At 37.3% G+C, this 19,701-nt stretch overlaps 1 protein-coding gene across 2 annotated transcripts in view; it reads right to left on the bottom strand.

The window, feature by feature from the left end:
* Positions 1–5,533: 5,533 nt before the first annotated feature.
* EMC2 (ER membrane protein complex subunit 2) overlaps positions 5,534–19,701 on the bottom strand; it is a 62,099-nt gene continuing 47,931 nt past the window's right edge. Inside the window, exons 9-12 of one of the 2 annotated variants that reach the window (XM_034763489.1) lie at positions 17,697–17,778; positions 16,549–16,659; positions 13,052–13,156; positions 5,534–6,136 (exon numbers count right to left, since the gene is read on the bottom strand). In XM_034763489.1, the coding sequence (XP_034619380.1) occupies positions 6,050–6,136; positions 13,052–13,156; positions 16,549–16,659; positions 17,697–17,778 (385 nt within the window). In that variant the 3' untranslated portion in view covers positions 5,534–6,049. The remainder of the gene's footprint in view (positions 6,137–13,051; positions 13,157–16,548; positions 16,660–17,696; positions 17,779–19,701) is intronic. The other variant, XM_034763490.1, reaches the window with a different exon arrangement.

Below are 19,701 nucleotides of genomic sequence, written 5' to 3'. Positions count from 1 at the left end.
AAATGTTTTCCCTCCTAGTTAGCTCGATGCCATTTTAGATCATACGTTTTCTAAAGAAATGTAATTAGAAAAACTAAAAATGATAACAGTAGTTGAGCAAAATTCAAGAGGTTGTCAGAGTCTTGCAAAGACATGTTCGACCCATGAACTGAGTAGTTCTACTTGTGTGCTTGATGCTAAGAATGTGCATAAATCTTTGCAGAATCAGGGACTAAGGCATCAATCTAATCTAATCTGTCTGGATAGACCCTTACATCTGCACAGAGTCCTACTGAAATCAGTAAGGCTTTATGTGGCCACAGTTCACCCACATGAATCAGATGCAGAATTCAGGCCCAAGTAGAAAAAATACAGACAAAGCATAGGGAAAAGGATCACACACAATGCAGGTGAACTCCTGGCCTCATGGAAGCCAATGGGATTTTTGATTCTGAGGCGAGGATTTAAAAATTTTTTTTTTTTTAAATAGCTGGCTGGGATGCTGCTTCTAAGTCCCATGATTTTTGCTGTCATTTAGCAAAGTGTTTCCTTTTGCTTTAGTTAATATACTCTTTCTCCATCCTCTGTTATTTCTGCATAGACTGCCCTCACTGAGAGACCCATAAATTATAGTATGTAGTATGCGCCCATACAAAAAACATTTTTCCTGCTTTCCTTTTCCTAGCTACATTTATATTTGTAACCATTTCCTGCTCTTAAAACCCCCCAAATAACCCAGTGTGCTCTAATTTGGCTAGTGCTCTCTAATTCAGCTAGATCTCACACAGAGGATACTCAGACTTTCTACTCTGGGTGCATTGGGGAGGGCTGGAACTAACACCCCCAGTCCAGGATAGCCAGTCTGTTGCTGGAATACAGCCACACTCCTATTGGTACCTAACCACAGGACCCCAAATGCAGAACCAATGGGCACATATTTTAGCTTGTCGCTTAGCCCTCTTTGCATTGGCCAACTCAGAGCCCCACCCCCCAAGGCATGTGTGTTGTACAGGCCTTTGCACAGCTTCTCTGCCCTGAGAACAGGCTGGAGAGAACGGAGGGGCTTGCGCTGTCATTTGCAATTGGAGGATTTCCTGAGAGAACGAATAAATGTACCTGTGTAGTAAAGACTTTTCTCACTTCACATCCAGCACCTGGACCACACTCCTCCCCCAACCCCCCCGCCCCCTTCTCATTTTCCTTTTAGAAGCAAGCAGATTAATGAACTTGTATTTCTGAAAACTACACTCTCTGGTTTAAATCCAACTTCCTGCTGGTGCCTATCAAAGGCTACAGATCTTAGAGGGTGCAGAATCATTTCAGAGGAGACTAATGACTAATCTTCTCTTTATCCTCCACGTAGATCCAAATATCTACAGCTCCAATCAAATAACTGGTCCTAGAATTCTCTTCTTTCAAGCACCGAGTAAAGCAAGTAATATAAGCAATGTATAAAGTGAAACCATTTATCTGGACAAAAAAAAAAAAAGTTTTAAAGCAGCATTGTAATGCTGCTAAATTCTGATCTTACTTTGAGTAATGTTGGGAGAATGGTCCTTGCCTTGCATTCCAGGATAGTCTCATCAAGTCACATAACACATTATTTTAACTGTGTTGCATATGTTTTAGATTGTAATGGATTTTTAGTTGTGCAGCTAAATATATAGGAGCTCTTCAGTTACAACATGGAGAGCAATTATGGCAAACCTGAATGCTTGGTCTTCTTGGCATATGTGGGTGCAAGTAACAAGAAGCTAATGAATTCATGCCAGTAAATCAAGTTTAATTTGCCTTCCTTTTCTCCTCCCTTCTAAAGCTGGCTGAAACACAAGTTCCACTGCAAATGCAATGACTAGCAAACATGGGTGCCATCATAAATACAACACTGCCAAGAGGAAACCCTCCGTTGACTAATAACAGAACTTCCCAAAGCAACTGCAAGATATTCTGGACACTAAACTGCAAGAAGTTTGAGGATCTATTCTACACAAAATATACACATTCTTGCATCTGGAGAACATGGATTCTGCTGTATACTTCTAGGCATTTTGTTCCAATTCAAAACACAAATACCTACCTCCCATCATGCATGCTGTCAAACTGCAGGTGCACAAAACCACATAAGAAATAACAGCTTCACTGTTAAGTATCTCAAAGCAGAATGCTGTAACTCAACATATGATGCTTAATCTATGAAACATTTCCAGTTGAAACAATATGGAATGACAGCCTATTACTTTGGAGAGAGGGGACTGCACACTGATGACAACACTTAGCACTTACATAGTGCTTGTCATTGTCAGAGCACCTAAGTTAGTGACATTTATTTTTCAGTTTAAACTCCCTTGTATGAAATTCTATTCACTAGACCAAGGCAACATCAATAGTATTTTACAAAAATGTTTACTATTCCTGGAACAGTCAACTTGTATGAATGAGGTTACTGAATGAGGTTATCATAGATCTTGGACACAAAATTGTGTAAGGTGGCACTAATGCGATAAAGGATTTACAATTCTTCATCTGAATAGAAAACTCAATTATATTTGATGGTATTTGCAACCCCTTTCAATCACTTTCCATAAACATTCTGGCCAACTGTTTGCAAACATTAGTGGAAAGAAAAATTCACAAATATTCATGCTAGTGGATTTGCATAAATATTCGCTAGGCCATTTTCTAAGCTCTGAAGCTTGGGGAAGCATCCAAGCCATGAGACTAGTCACATAACAAAGAGGGAATACTTGATGTAACAGTTCAGGGTCGGCTCCAGCATTTCTGCTGCCCCAAGCAAATGATCACGATCGGCGGCAGCAATTGGAAAAAAAAAAAAAAAAGCTGCGATCGGCGGCGGCAGTTCAGCGGCAGGTCCTTCGTTCCTAGAGGGAGTGAGGGACCTGCCGCCCCCGAATTACCGCAGGTGCCGCCCCTCTCCCTTGGCCGCCCCAAGCACCTGCTTGTTAAGCTGGTGCCTGGAGCCGGCCCTGCAACAGTTATAGTAGATAGTCTGTGAGCAGTCAATAAAATGACACGTCACTGAATAATTTCAAAGGAGGAACAAAACTGATATCTATTTGTGGATAATTTGGGAATTAGCAAAAGGGCCTAGATTTGACAAATAAGTTGTCAATGTGCTAGTTATGCTGAAAGTTGTCTCACACAGAACATCTTATATGCTCATTTTCAAGGACCACCAGATGTTTGATGCATGGGACAAGTGCACTATCTATTAACACACTGGGAGGTAAACACTGCACAAAAGTTTAGTACAACTCAGGAGAGGAGGGATAGCTCAGTGGTTTGAGCACTACCCTGTTAAACCCAGGGTTATGAGCTCAGTCCTTGAGGGGGCCACGTAGGGATCTGGGGCAAAATCAGTACTTGGTCCGACTAGTGAAGGCAGGGAGCTGGACTCAATAACCTTTCAGGATCCCTTCCAGTTCTATGAGATAGGTATATCTCCATTTATTATTTAATTAGCAGAAATAAATTTTGGGAGAATGATTCCTAATTACAAAATGAGAAATTACACACAGTAAAATGTTTAAACACTTTGGATGTTACTATACTTAGTACCTTTGTGGTTTTATTTTAGTGATGCTCCTAAACTCAACACTAGGAGCTGAAACTTCACAGCATGAATCTTGTACTTCACTCACTGGAGTTAGAGATGAATGTGTACATTATAAAATAGTTGTTTCAATGGGTTTCACATTTTAATGCTATAGTGATAGTAACTAAACTACAATGGATATAAAACATACAGCAAATTGAACCCATTTAGAAAATCTAAACCTCTGAGGCAAAGAAGAGACTTTATTTTTTGTACAGAAGTGTTTCAACAAACATTGCTAGAGCTTCCCATTCTTTTTGAACTGCAGGATGCAACCAAATTATTGGAGAATGTGCTGAAGAAATTAATGGAGTTTTTTAAAACTCTAGATGGCGCACTCCTACAGTATAAGGCTGTAAATTCATGAAGAAATCTCTAAGCTTACTTTTGAGAGTTTCACACTTAATATTCTCTATTGACATATTATTGTCATCTTAAAAGTACACAATAAAAAGGGCCTGTGAATTAGTTATTGTAATAAAGTATCTCCTTGATTTACTCAAGAACTAGCTGAATACATATATTTCTTTTAGCTATTAGTATAAAAGTGAAATTTTAAATATTTAAAGTATAGCCCATAAGACAGGGCAACTTTTTATACAGAAGTAATCTGGAGGTGAAAATCCTTTGACCGTGGAACTGATGAGGACTAAGATCATAATTAAGGACAGAAAATGTTTGTGAGAACTGCCACTTTCTAATCTTGGTACAATTAATACTGAAAACATTCCTAATGTGGAAAAAAAAATCCTATCTTTTATTCCTACACTTGATAGTAAATATTATAAATTATATAGCTAATTCTGAATTGACTAATCAAAGGCAATACATTAAAAACCATAATATGTACATCATTGGTTTCACGTTTAACAAGTACCTATGGAAAAATGTACCTATTTTTCAATAATTTTACCAAATTTTCAACCCATTGTTTGGAAACACTTCATGCTTTGTCTCAATGATTCTCCGTAAAACCAAACTAATGAATTTTGTTTTAAATCTTTGTGAGGTGAAGTAAACCATGTTTCTGAAATGTGAAAAAGTCCATTATAATACATGCCTTTTGGTATTTAGCAGGATTGAATTAAGGCAATCTAGGGCAAAACCCACATTTCAAGGCCCCACTGCCCACACCCCAGTCCTGCTTGGGGTGGAAGCATGTTTCAGAGTTAAGATGAATAAGTCAGTTCACATTTTGGAGCTATTGTTCAAAACAGCAATTTGAGCTATTGTAGGCAGACTCCGACAGGTATCAGTTACCCTTGGGTCATGTTTTCAAGCTACTTTGTGAATCCATGAGGGACAGAAACTTTTATTTATTTCAGTGAAAGCTGAAAGTCTCTGATCTCATCACATGACCACAGGAATTGGGGCCTTAGGAAGGCTTATAGTGCCTTTGACTTAACCTCACTCTGGGTATAGAAGAATATGAAGTTTAAAATATGAGCCATACTATTAATTATGTTGATATCCATCATTAAAATCAAGGGTTGAAGTATTTCTGACTGGAATTTTTTAGTTGATATAATTTCCATTCTGCAGCTCGATTGCTGAAACTGCAGTAGAAGAAACATCTGCATGACTAAATTGCCATAGTTTATGAATTAACAGCAGCTTAATTCTGACTGAACCAAAGATTCATAAACCATGAGTTGCACTGTTTTTCTCAGTAAACATCAAAACTAGTACACAATGCTGTATTCACATAGCTCTTGAAGCATGAGGTGGTTTCCTACTGTCCTTAACTGCACAAATAAAAATGTGCAGGCAGATGCATCACATAGCTGCATAGACAAGCAGATACTTGCTCATGCATTTATACACAAAGGCTCCAGCAAAGCATTAAGTATATGCTTATCTTTAAGCATGTGAGTTATTTCCACTGAAACCAAGGGCATGATTATATTGCTTCCATTTCTACACACAAGAAAATATCTTAAAAACTTTAATATCAAATTTATTCTTGAATAAACTGTGCACAGGTACAGTAATGATTCGTGTTTGTATAATGAATACTGCTCAGTAATTGTTTACCTTTTACCACATTTTAACTCAAGTATTCAATTAAGATAATTTTATCTAACATATGGTATTCATCTATATGTATAAGTCTGCAGGCCCAATACATAATTGTACTTGATCATTTAACAAGTTTCTTTCTACATCAGGTTATGGCTTAAAAAGCAGTCACTGTACATACAAGATCTAAAGAGACTGATGTGCAATACATTTAATTTCTTTGTTATCTTCCTGGGATAAGTTATACATTTCAGTGAGTTTTCATTGTGTCTTCTTCACAGCAGCAATAAATAGACATTTTAAATTTTCATAAAAACATCCTTTAAGATAGCACATTAAATGCCTAATTCCATTGTTAGTTAAAGTAACATAACTCATAGATCATTAAAGGTTGAACATGGAGTTGTAAAATCTAACATTAGATCTTTTTGTGACAGCCTAAGATTGAGTGATTTGCAGGGCTTCCAACATGTCTTCCACTGCCTTCAGAGAGTACTTAGTCTCTTTCTTACTGCGACCTGCAAACTAAGGAAAAGTATAAACTCACTTTTACCAGTCATGTGACAGAAAATGCACTACACAATGCTGTGCAATAGTCTTGTGCAAGCTATGGTTCTAAACTTTAATCAAAAATAACTTTTAAAACACACAGTCCACCAATTTACTGCAAAAACAAACAAATGTTTCAATAAGATTGTACCACTTAAGTTAGCATTTACCTTAACTCAAGAAAAGAGAATTTTTCCCTTGTCTGCTTTGTGATTTATCACAAACATTTAAAAAAGCTGGTCTTTTATTTGATTTAACTTAGATCATGTTCATATTTTGACAGAGGCAGGATCTGCACATGATAAAAAAACTAATAAGACTCCATATTATTTACAGCACGGGAATGGAATAGTTTACTTACAAAAACATACTGTAAAGCAAGGCAGTGATCACATAAATGTATTTCTCGGTTCAACTGTGATTGTGAGTCAGAACCTTTTATTTAAATTATAATCTATCATTATAATTGTAATTCCAGATTGAATTTGAAATAAAGCCTATATTGGTAATGAAGGAATATAAAGCCATTGAAATACTACCTTTGTACATTTTAGCATTTAAAATTCCATACTATACTAGTCGTCTAGCATTGGGGGGGGGGGGAGTTGTTGACTACCCCATGCTGATCTCAAAATGAGTTTTCTAACTGTACTGACAATTCCCATCACTCATCAGCCTGATATAACACAACAGATTTATTGGCTAGGTTGGTGCTTCAGTCAAGTGGGAAAAAAGAGCCACCACCATTTCTTTTCTTTTCTTTTTTTTTTTAAACATACCCACACTAAATATTTTGGTGATAAAGAAGTACTGACTATAATTTGCTGTTAGTAAAATACCCTATTCTCTGACTAAATGTTAACATCTAAACACTCAATAAATTTACAATTTAATGATTTTTTTCTTCAAATACCACTGCTGTCCTGCATGCCTAGTGCTTGATTTATGATGTGTCCCATCTCTCTTGTAATTAACTTAATTTAGCAAACTTCTCATGACCTGTTGAGAAAGATTAAGTGATCAAGCTCAGGTAATATCACAGCAGCAGCAAGCTGCAGGAGCTGTTAACCTGCTTTTGACCCCTTGGGTTACAGTCTAGCATTAGGTTTCCCTTAATTCCTAGCTGTTAGCTTTGTGTTGTTAAAAAACTAGATTTGGTATGGTAAATAAAAGGGCATTACAAATTAAATATCTAGAAGCATAAAATGTAGCTATGATGACAAACTGTTTACTATATCCCTTAACTAAAAAATACCTCGCTTTTTCTGGAAGTGGAATGCTATTTAATTTTGCCTGTGCTAGTAGACGTAAATCCACCTTTTAAATTGTCAGATTCCCATAACTGCCCATAATGATAACACTTTAGAGGAACAGCAGAGATTGCTTTTTGCCTTCCCAGCTGATAAAGTATCTTTTGCCTGGATTTGAACAGAACAGAAAAAAACCTTTCTTCTATGCCCTCCTTTTTCCACACAAAACAAGAACAGTCCTAATCAAATACTTGGGGAGGTCCAATTCTTTGAGAAACAGCTTTGATTTAAAAAAATTAAAAGAAGCATGTGTTATGATTCCCGTGATTCTTTCAGTAATAGCACAGAAGCCTGTGCACGGTGTGGTCAAAAAGTAATGCTGCATGGTAGAAACAGTTGGGGGATGGGGTGGGGGTGATCAGAGAAGGGAGGCAGGGGATTTCAAAATTAGCAGAATTTTACTTCTGTTTCTGCTTTAAGGACATTGAGAACAAAATTAATATTTTATGTCAATTTAAGAAACATTACTTGTTAGTTTCATGAGCGGCTGCCTTAATGATACTGACACATGCACTTTAAATTAGAACAAATAAAACTAAACTCCACATCATAACAAATAGAAGCTTGAAATCTAATCACTTCAAATTTTCCTTGACGACCAATTATTTTGTCTATTCCGGCATTATACTGCAATTCAGTTGATTGAGCCGGAATCCTTTTTTTTTTTTTAAATCATGATTTAATTTTCTGTTTCCCAAATGGTTTGTAACAGAATCACCTCGCCAATCATAAATAACATGTGACTCACTAACACTGAAGAATTTAGCAGTGTGCCTAAGAAACATTTATCTGGAAAGTTACCACGAGTGGGATCACATTAAAGATTTTCATGAGCATCAATCAAACTTGCTTGCCTCTGCTGAAATGCTTCTACCACAGGACATGCTAAACCAATTATCTAATTGGGGAGTATTAGGTAGCCATATTTTGTTTCGATGTTAAGTGACAGAAAGAAAGAAGTAGTTCTTCACTTTTTGTGTGATTCATGTCGATAGTTAAATACATGGATTTTATATACAACTGTAGGGAGCTTGCTTTGATACCACAGGTCAGAATTTCACTAAAAAGATGTTCTGTGACCTCCACACAATGTAAAACCTAACCTTGATAACAAGCCACCAGGCTCAAGTGTTTAATGTAATAGAAATGCACTTATTCTTCAATAGTTGGTACTTTTATAAAGGCTTTCATATGATGGGTTAACAGTGTTTTTACAAACAATTAAACCCAATGCCCTGAGAAGTAATCCTGTTTTTAGTGTCAGGGTTAGAATCCAGGAGTTCTAGATATCAGACAATTCTCCCTTCCTAAACGGACATTTCTCTACTAGGCCAGGCAGAGCTAGAAAAGCACTAGTTAGCAGGGATGGACAAATATTGAACACCTAAATAAATATGGATTGCCAAAAAATACGTAAGTGGAAATATTTGTACTCCTAAAAATAATTCGACCTTCCTAACTCCACTTTCCTTGGGAGCCTATTCCAGTCTGACAGATCTTGGATAAATTTGTTTGCCTAAATTTTTTTTTTTTTAATTTCATCTGAGTGTTCACAAATAAAATAAACCACTTAATACAAGAAACAAAAGTAATTCAATAGTTTGAATAGAGACTCAAACTCATAGGAAAAAACAAAGCAAAAGACTAAAATTAGGTTCCAGAAGCCAGATGAAGAGAAGTAGGCCACTAAAGAAACATTTTTAATTGGGGCTTATCAAAAATAGAGATCCACTGAAAAACAAAACAACTGAATATTTATCAAATAAACTTGTAGACCTGAACTTGACAAAATAGAGGAAGTTATCCAAAATTAATGGTATTGTGCATGAAACTGGTGGGAATCTAAGTTTAAAATCCACATGGAAAAGCCATCTGAAGAGCATATATTTTGCAATAGATTCCCAACACCTCTACACTTCTTCAATTAAAACATCCATATTCAGAGCCACAAATCCACATTACTTTGCTAGGCAGCCAAATCAGGATGAAGAATGCATAACCTCTCTGGAGTAAGAGAAAAGACATGACTGAAGGACAAACTGAGTTGCTGACAATGTCAGCAAGTCCACATAGCAGAACTCAAACAAACTCACTAAGGTTTTATGTCTCCTATCTCACTTTGCATAGAACTTTGGGGAATGTGAGAGAAGGGTGGAGTTTCGTAGACTATTTAATTATCCAAAATGAAATCTCCTCTCATGAAAAAGGCCATAGGGACGTTAATTGGCACAAGTGACCAAAGTTTCATCTTCAACACCACAATATTATGCAAGGGGTCTGATTCCATATCAACTCAGAAGGGAGATGGCCACCTACTGCAACACCACCATTTCCTGTACCACCTGGATTTTCTATGTCTTTAATATGGTGTCACCAAACCCTACCACGGTTTTGTCAGACTCACATTTTAAGCAGTGTGGGATTGGGAAATGGTCCTGTCCAGCTGTATTTTTTTATTTTTTTTTTGGCAAGAGGAATGTTGTTCATGCCAGTAGCTGTCCAAATTTTAATTTGAGTAAATACATGCTACAAATCGAAATCCCCCCTGCAGTTTCAGTCAGATATGGTATTTGTCACTTTTTATCCCAAACTGCTATAAAATACATCTGAAGTATGCAATGTGTCACAAAGGAATGAAGGCACAAAGAAGTTCTGACATTTGTTTTAAATATATATATTTTAGTTGTGTTAATGTGATCTGTTCTGGTAAGCATCAACTGAGAAAGGGGAGCCAATCATTTTAACCTGGCTCCAACATAACTTCACAAAAACTGTATAACTGCATCATAGAGTAAAACAAAAACAAAACAAAAAATAACCACACAAATCATATTTCCTGAGTGATACTGAGCTGATAGACAGCCAGATGAAAAGAACAAGAATAAGTGGCTGTGAATCAAATAACTACAAGCTTTCATTTTTACTAATAAACCTCTAGTTTTAAAGTTCCAACCTGGGACTCAAGATTCCATAGTACTAATCCTGACTATGCCACCAATTCACTAAGGCCAGCACTGTCAAAAGGGGCTTGTGACTTTGGGTATTCAACTTGAGACACCTTAAAAGAGGCTGTTTTCCAGAAAGTGCTGAGCACCTGTCCTCCAAAATCCAGTGTTTTAAACTGGGCACCCAAGTCACTTAAAAAAACAAAAAACAAAAAAACTTGCCTTGAGTTCTTTAATCTCTGTGGCTTGTTTTATTCCTGTATGAAAACAGCACTAGTATTTGCATTAATTTTGAAAGATACATCTTTTAAAAGCTATCCTGCTGTACTTAGCTACAAGAAACCGAATACAACTCACATTCCGCTCCCCAGGTTTCTTTGGTGGATCCTGCAATCCGTGGGATTCCTATCAATATTTTACTTAAGATACATAAGGCACAATTCAATGCGTATTGAAGTCAATGGGAGTCTTTCACATTTTTGTGCAAATCATATATAAAAAGATAGGATGGCATTCCACACACTGCTTATTGTCATGAAGAAATATGCTGATGATTTATTGACATAAGGAATGAAGTGCAGTTAACCATATAAATAGGGGGACCTAAGCCATCCTTTTGATTATCAAGTGCATTTCTTTATGGGTATACTGTGCTTCACACCACATTGTTTCAAAGGAGAAATCATCAGTGTGCTGAGTCAGGAACCACTTGACTAACAGTGCAAAGCGGAAACAGTCTCACAGTTAACATCTGCCATTGACACTTTCCAAAGAACCTATACCCTATGTGCCCTCTTGTTTTAGTAAAGCTGTATGTGGTCAGGACCTGATGTCATGAAGAGAAAGCCCAATTAAATTACACAAGTGTCAGCTGCAGAACATCAGTTATACCATTAAATAGCTTTAAGCTAGAAAGCAGTAAGGCACCTTCAAGGTAAAACATCCTAATAAGGCATTGTGGGGGAATGAGATACCATACTCCACCCAGACATTGAAATAACAATGTACACCAGAAAGGATACCAATGTAAAGAGAAAACTGGACTTTTCTTCACACTTAATACAATCAATTTTGTTCTATAAAAGAGGGTCAGAGAGACCAGAAAGGCTTGTGTTGCAATACCACAACCTTATACATACAACAGCATGGAAAGTGTTATTAGGGAGGCCAGGCTCGTGAAAGGATTTCTTCATTGTGTGTGTCATCTTCAGTGAATTTGGTATTATCTGCCTTGAATGATAGGCCTGAGTGAGTGAGCTGGTTCAATTTGTACTACACAGACAAAAATAGTCTTAGAGGAAAGACCTGTCACTATAAATGTCTTCTTCTCCACCCCATTCCCCTCTGTTTGTTACATCCACATTGTGTGATTTGTCTTAAACTAGACTGTAAATTTGGGGAAGGGACCATTCCTTCCTGTGTGTTTGTACAACACTTAGCACAATCTATTCCTTATTGTGGTCATCAGTTGCTACCAAGTACAAATAATAAAAAAGCTGAGTAGTTAACAAGTTCTGGACACGATTTCAGAAAGCAGAGGGATAGCAGAAATCAACATGCTAATAACTGTTTCCTATTCAAGAATTATTTTAAACCTACATACAGCCTGATGCATAACCCTTTAAATCAGGGATTGGCAACCTTGGCACGCGGCCTGCCAGGGTAAGCCCCCAGTGGGCTGGCCACTTCGCTTACCTGCTGTGTCCACAGGTTTGGCTGATCGCGGCTCCCACTGGCCACGGTTCGCCGCTCCAGGCCAATGCGGGCTGTGGGAAGCGGCAGCCAGCACATCCCTTGGCCCGCGCCGCTTCCCGCAGCCCCCATTGGCCAGTCGGAACTGCGATCGGCCGAACCTGCGGTTGCGGCCAGTAAACAAACCGGCCCAGCCACCCAGGGTGCTTACCCTGGCGGGCCGCGTGCCAAAGGTTGCCAATCCCTGCTTTAAATCATTAGAAAGACTCCCATTGTCTTGAATGAGTTTTGAATCTGGCCCACAAAGTTTAATTTTGTGCAATATATCATGTCCATTTCCTACATAAACTATGGAAAAGCAGCACCAACAGTGATTTGGCACATTTTAGGATACTTACCTGGTACATTGTTAAATAATTTATTTTGATCTTTATAAACCTGAAGGGAAGGGCAAATACTAAGAACCCTTAATTTGTTTTCTTTCAGTAAATAGCACAACTAAAATAGAAATTCAAAACTATTTTAATTGACTACTGACATACCACATATGATGAAACAATCCAAAATATATAGTCCCAAGTCTTGGAGATTCATATAATGCTACCCTGTGCATTCAATGCTAATACTAGAAAGAACTAATCAATAGAGACAAAAAACAAACAATCAGTAGACAATACAGATTAATACAGCGCGTAAAACATCAGAGTCCTTTACATAGAAATACAATGCATACATTTGAATCAGATCATCAGCTGGTGTGAACTGAAATCAATCAAGTTATGCTGATTTACGGAAGCTGCAAATCTGTCCTATTTAATTTTAAAAGAAGCAGAAAAGCTATTAAGATATGCAGACATCTTGCCTTTTAGTAACCCATTTTATCATAACATGGAGATATGCAGTATGTCCAGGAGAAGACTTTAAAATGTAGACAACATACTGACCTGGTAAGCTCTGTTGATTTGGTTAGCTGCCCAACTGGCATACTTCATATTGTCCTTTTTCATTTTTGCACTCGCTTTAGGATTGGAAGCAATATGGCTGGCAGACTAGGATTACAAAACAAAAAATAAGATTGCAAAATGCATACATATACAAAAGAGGGGACCATAGGAACTGGTAGTGTGCGCCACACACAGTCCAACAGAAAGGAACGAAGGGAGAAAGTAAAATGAATCTTGGCTTATAAACAGTCTCCAGCCTAAAACTAGACTGTTCAAAGAATTGAGATCTGATCTCACTAAAATTAAAGACTTTGGGGTTCAGCTGTCCACAAGAAGGTCCCTCTCTCCTATCCCTGACAGGGATAAGTACTGGGCATATTCAATCAGTCCATTTCCATTTACAGGGTGAAAGAGTCACAAAAATAGCTTTCTGTCTCCATCTGCTGGAAAGGAGGCTATAAAACCCATGTCTTGGGATATGTCTACACTGCAGTAAAACACCTGTTGCTGGCAGTGCCAGCTGACTCAGGCTTATGCGGCTCGGGCTAAGGGCTGTTTAACCACAGTGGAGATGTTCAGGCTTGGTCTGGTGTGACAGTGTACCCCATAAAGCTTTATAGGGGGGGCGGGGTGCTTATAAATGTATGTATGACATAACTGGAATATGTTTTGTGCTGCCTGTGCCATGTAATATATCTCCGTAAAGGTTATGGTCTACTATATCTATTCATCCTATTTGTACATATATATCATTCTCTACTTGAGGTTAAGAATATGGACTGTATGCTTGCTTGGTTTCTAAGTAAGCTTTGTGAGGCATTTGGTCAGCTTCTTTAGGAAGGAATTTGCCAGGTTAAGTACCTGATCAGGAAACACTTGGGGAACAATGCATCTTGGAATGCTCCAATCCACATAAGAAGTCTTCCTGGAGACATGCAAGATACCATGTGGACAATGGCTTCGGCCTGTAAAGACTGAGTCATACAGGGACATGTGACTTGCCCAGGTGACTCCAGAACTCCATCTTGGAGCTGGACTTTGCATAGGAGGGAGGGTCTCCACCCACAAGAGAGAGTCTATTTAAACCCATGGGAGACCCCTCCATTTTGTCTTCAGCTGGCTAGAGAAGGAGCCTCTCCATCCCCCCAGGATACTTGAAGGAAACCAGAGGGAGGATAGAACCAGAAGCAATGGGTTTAAACTGCAGCAAGGGAGGTCTAGGTTGGACATTGGGAAAAAGTTCCTAACTGTCAGGGTGGCTAAACACTGGAATAAATTGCCTAGGGAGGTTGTGGAATCTCCATCTCCGGAGATATTTAAGAGTAGGTTAGATAAATGTCTATCAGGGATGGTCTAGACAGTATTTGGTCCTGCCATGCGGGCAGGGGACTGGACTCAATGACCTCTCGAGGTCCCTTCCAGTCCTAGAATCTATGAATCTATGAAACTGAAACAAAGGACAGTAACTACAGGGGTTGTGAGTGATTGCTGGACCCAGGCTAAAAGGAGATTAGCCTGTAAAAGGGAGCTGGTGAGGAACTTATCTGTATTTAGTTTGACTAGACATAGATTTGCACATTTTATTTTATTTTACTTGGAGACTTACTTTGTTCTGTTACTACTTGGAACCACTTAAGTCCTATTTTCTGTATTTAATAAAATCACTTTTTATTTAGTAATTTACTCAGAGTATGTATTAATACCTGGGAGAGCAAACAGCTGTGCATATCTCTCTATCTGTGTTATAGAGGGCGAACAATTTATGAGTTTGCCCTGCATAAGCTTTAAAACGGATTTATTTGGGTTTAGACCCCATTGGGAGTTGGGCATCTGAGTGCCAAAGACAAGCACACTTCTGTGAGCTGTTTTCAGGTAAACTTGCAGCTTTGGGACAAGTGATTCAGACCCTGGGTCTGTGTTGGAGCAGACGGGAGTGTCTGGCTCAGCAAGACAGGGTGCTGGAGTCCTGAGCTGGCAGGGAAAACAGAAGCAGGGGTAGTCTTTGCACATCGGGTGGCAGCCCCTTTATGGGGTGAAAGTGTCACAAAAATAGCTTTCTGTCTCCATCTGCTGGAAAGGAGGCTATAAAACCCAATGTCTTGGGATATGTCTACACTGCAGTAAAACACCTGTTGCTGGCAGTGCCAGCTGACTCAGGCTTATGCGGCTCGGGCTAAGGGCTGTTTAACCGCAGTGGAGATGTTCAGGCTTGGTCTGGATTCTAGGATCTGCAAGGTGGGAGGGTCCCAGAGCTCTGGTTGCATCCTGAGCCCGAACATCTACACTGCAGTTAAACAGCCCATTAGCCCAAGCCTTGAGAGCCTGAATCAGCTGGCATGGGACAGTCGCTAGTGTCTAACTGCAGTGTAGACATACCCTTAGTATCCAGACTGACATATTAGAGATCAACAGTTTTAAGGTAGTTCAGGCTTCATGCATGTCTACCCTTAAAATAAATATAAATGTTGAACATAGCTTCATTAGAGAAGTTTCCATTAACGTAAAAATCATAAGGGATAATCACTTGCTTGCAGAAAATTCTCAAAACTAATTATCCAACTTGTGACTGCAGAAACACTGGGACTCTACATACTCTGGCAGCAGCAAATCCCATCACCACTCAGTAATGAAGAAAGCTACAGATTTAGGAAAAAGGTTTTATCTTATTATTAATTTGGTCTCATTAATGCTTAACAATTCAATGCTTGAGTGTGCCCTAAATAGAAAGGGAAGATATTACATAGAGTATGTTTGATTCATTACCAAATGTCTAAGTGACAGCTAGTGTCCACTACATTTTTTTTTATTCCTAAGTAAAAACACATTGTTAACTTAAGGTTAAGACAGTCCTACAATAATAAATATAATTCTTAAAAAGCATCTCCTTACCATTAATAACCCAATCCCCCAAAAATGCATATAAATGGTAAGTTAAGGTTAAATAAATAAATAAATAATTCTAGTACCCTCACAGTTCATTTTATCCAATTGCTTTTCAAAGGTGAATTACTTAAAATGTCGGCAACTCGTTTACACTAGGCTTCCTCTGTTGCTACCCCTGATGGAGTTGAACTGGTGTAGGAAACTGGGGAAATTTTTGCCAAGTTTCTGTAGTCCAGACAAGGTTATAGAATAATCACACTTTTTGCAATTAAATTACCAAACAAAAACAAAACCACATTACAGTGCGCTAACTAGATCTCAAAGCACTTTACACAGGTTGACGTATAATTATCTCATTTGATATATGGGGAACTAAGGTCACAGAAGGCTGATGTGAAGGTCAGGGGTAGAGCAAGAACAGAATCTAGGTCCTCTTGTGTCCCATTGATTTCAATTGGTGTGGAAGCAGGCCCTTAGTGCGTTGGCCAAACAAACAGTTCATTCCTGATATTTAATAACTCTCATTCAAATCAGTAAAACTATTATATTAGACTAGGAAGATTACTGAATTTTAAATGACAACACACAATCAATGAGTATTCATTCAAACTCACCATGTATAGTCCAAATAAAGCTCTCATGTTTCTGTTGTTCAGTTTCAATGCTTGTGCAAAATATTTTCTTGATAGCTCAAGGTTTTCAAGCCCGCCTTGGGTATATTTAACCTGTTAAAATTATAGACTGATTAAACCTGTTTTATTTTACTATTTTGAAAATTTGCATGTTTCATCATGCCTCGGGCACCAGAAACTGCAGTAGGTAGATATTTTCTATCGGAATGAAAGAGATTATAGACACTACTCGTAAGACCATTAAGACTCATCTAAATCTTGACTGTCATGTGAAACACAAAAGGCAAAGCACTAGTCTGTGAGGTACCTAATCCTTTTAATAATAAAATTTAGAAAAAAGATGCTCTCACTATAAAAAAAAGTCACTGCTATTTTAAATGTCACTCACTGACAGAATAAAGGAGAAATTAAATGAATTAATTCTCATTATTACATTAGCTAGAGAAGGGAATACATATTAGAAGATGTATTCTAGAAATCTGGATTTCTAGGAACCACAAAGTGATATAAGCAGACTCTTAAATTTGAACAATTATCTAATATTTAAACCATGTAAACAGAACAAATTGTATTTACTCCCACTAATAATAATGCCATCTTTTTTTTTTTATTTAAAAACTGGAATCTAGTGCAAACTGCTAAATATCTTGGGCCAAATCCTGTAATTTTTTCCCAATTCTCTGTCAGGCAAGATTTCCTACAAAGGAGGACTGCAAGATCTGGCCCCTTGATTGTACCAAAAGCAAAACATACTTCCCAAGAAAAGCATTAATATTATGTCAAGGTTTAATTTCTCATGCATTTAGTTTTGAAACTTCATTGAAGAGCATAAACATTTCAACAAGCTGAGTTTATTTCAATAAGAATTTGTACATTCAACAAATGATGGTTTAATTCTTATTTACAATTTAGTAATAGTAGTAAACCTAGGATTAAAAAAAAAAATCATTACTGAACGTGCAAAGTTCTATCAGGTGTTTTAAACTGATGCCTCCTCTTTGTACTTACTTAAAATCCCAAAGATGAAACATACTAAAAAAAAATATTTTTTATTCTATTTGTATTATTCGCATTAGTAGCAAAACCAGAACAGCTATTCAAACACAATTGATTCTTTTGAAAATACTTACTTCAGCAAATTGCTGACAATATAAGTGGTTGTGTGGATTAGTCATCATAAGCTCCTCCAAACAGAAGGCCGCCTTTGCATAGCTGAGGAACATCAAAACCAGAAAGTGACATACAACAAACTGCTGATTTAATGTGTGTATAGGTCTTTGCTATTGTATTCTTTACAATTCAGTATTTTTAGCCCTCCTTATTATAATAGTATATTGTCTCTCATTATTTTGTGAAATTTATTATATTAAAACAGAATAAATTTGTTAGTCTCTAAGGTGCCACAAGTACTCCTGTTCTTTTTACGGATACAGACTAACACGGCTGCTACTCCAAAACCTTAAAAAATTGAGGATTTATTCATTTTTTTATATAAAATCATAATACCTGGTGAACTGAAATAGGCTCAATGGAAATGATCTGATATCATTGTGAACTCATGTTTCTTTCAGGGGACTATGCATTGAAGTTATTGAAGGATTCCACACCCAACAGTGTAATGACCAGTAGTGAGTATATATTATGTGTCAATGGACTTGGCATACAGAAACAATTAATATAAGGTGTGAACACTTAAGACACCCACTAAGCAGAGATGGGTACCACTGTAATATACAAGATATCTTCTGGTGCTTTTTCAAAACTTTAGAAAACCCAAACTGCTACAAATCATTTGATTAATTTTAAAGACAAGCTACCATCATTTTGTTCCACAGCTGAAGAAAGTATTTTAAGTTATTTGATGCCATATAAGCCATTGAAAATTATGGAGTAAGGCTCTGATTCTGGAATTAACCCCCTGCTAGGTCTTAATTGCAAGACTGAGACCTAACACCTTAATGTGAACACCCTTAAATCAACTATACCAGATTTGCATACAGATATAAAATACTATACAAATTTAAATGGAAATATTTATACCATTCCAAAACAGGAAGTTACCACTCTTTTCTTTAATGAAGTCTTTAAAAAAATAATAGAGAAAAACCATTTGGGGGACCTTTTTGTTTTCTATATATACAAACCATAAAATTTCAGTGTGGTTCAAATGATTTACATTGTTACCTGTAGAACATTCAGAATTTGGATTTAAACCAGGTATAAGACATCTTAGTTCAATGTGGTTTGAAACAGTAAGATGCCCAAACCCAGAAAACTGGGGTTTATAAAGTAAATATTGACAGATATTTACTTTAGCTATAATAGCAAATGAACCATGTTATGAAAGTTTATAGCTGTACACTTTATATTTGTAATAGGGACTGTATTTTTTAAAATAAAAACTAGCAGTTTTGGTCCACAATGTACTCATAATATCTTGGTATATACATTTATCATTATATATTATCACAGCCCCGATGTCAACTTACACACATATGGATGGCTACTCCAAGACCCCTCGCTGAGGCTATGGAGAGGCACACCATTCCTCACTAATGGATCAGATTGCAGGACTGGGTACTATTTACAGTTATTAAAGATAAGCATGTGCATAAATCTTTGCAGGATCAGGGCCGAAATTTGTAACTTTAACCAGCTTCAAAGTCAAAACAGCATTTATAACATAGCTGAGAAGGGTAGGCTGACCACAATCATTTCCTAAAAAAATTACTTTCAGCTGTTTCTCAGCCAAGAATTTGCATTATTTCATAACCAATACTCTTGAAAACTATTTATTTGATAATGCTCAAGGGCATACATTCAATGTGGTTCAATTTTTCAATGAACTCAGATAAATTCCATACACTATTGCTCAAGAAAATTTTTGGGGAAAAAAGCAGAACGTCAGCAAAAAGCAGGAAACTGGAGAAAGAAATAATCGTGTAGCTATAGCCCTCACTATGTAACATATATTTTTATACATTGCAATAAAAAAAGTTTTCTGAGCTATTTGTTTTTCCTATACAGTTGCTGGCACATTTCCCAAAAGAAATGGAAAATCTGTGCACGAAAACTGTAGATCTAGAGAGAGTCAGAAGATCTGAGTATTTATTTTATTTCTTTTCTATGGGAACT

The sequence above is a fragment of the Trachemys scripta genome, chromosome 2, assembly GCF_013100865.1.
Source record: "Trachemys scripta elegans isolate TJP31775 chromosome 2, CAS_Tse_1.0, whole genome shotgun sequence".
Lineage (NCBI taxonomy): Eukaryota > Metazoa > Chordata > Testudines > Emydidae > Trachemys > Trachemys scripta.
This window is presented reverse-complemented; position numbering and strand designations above follow the sequence as displayed.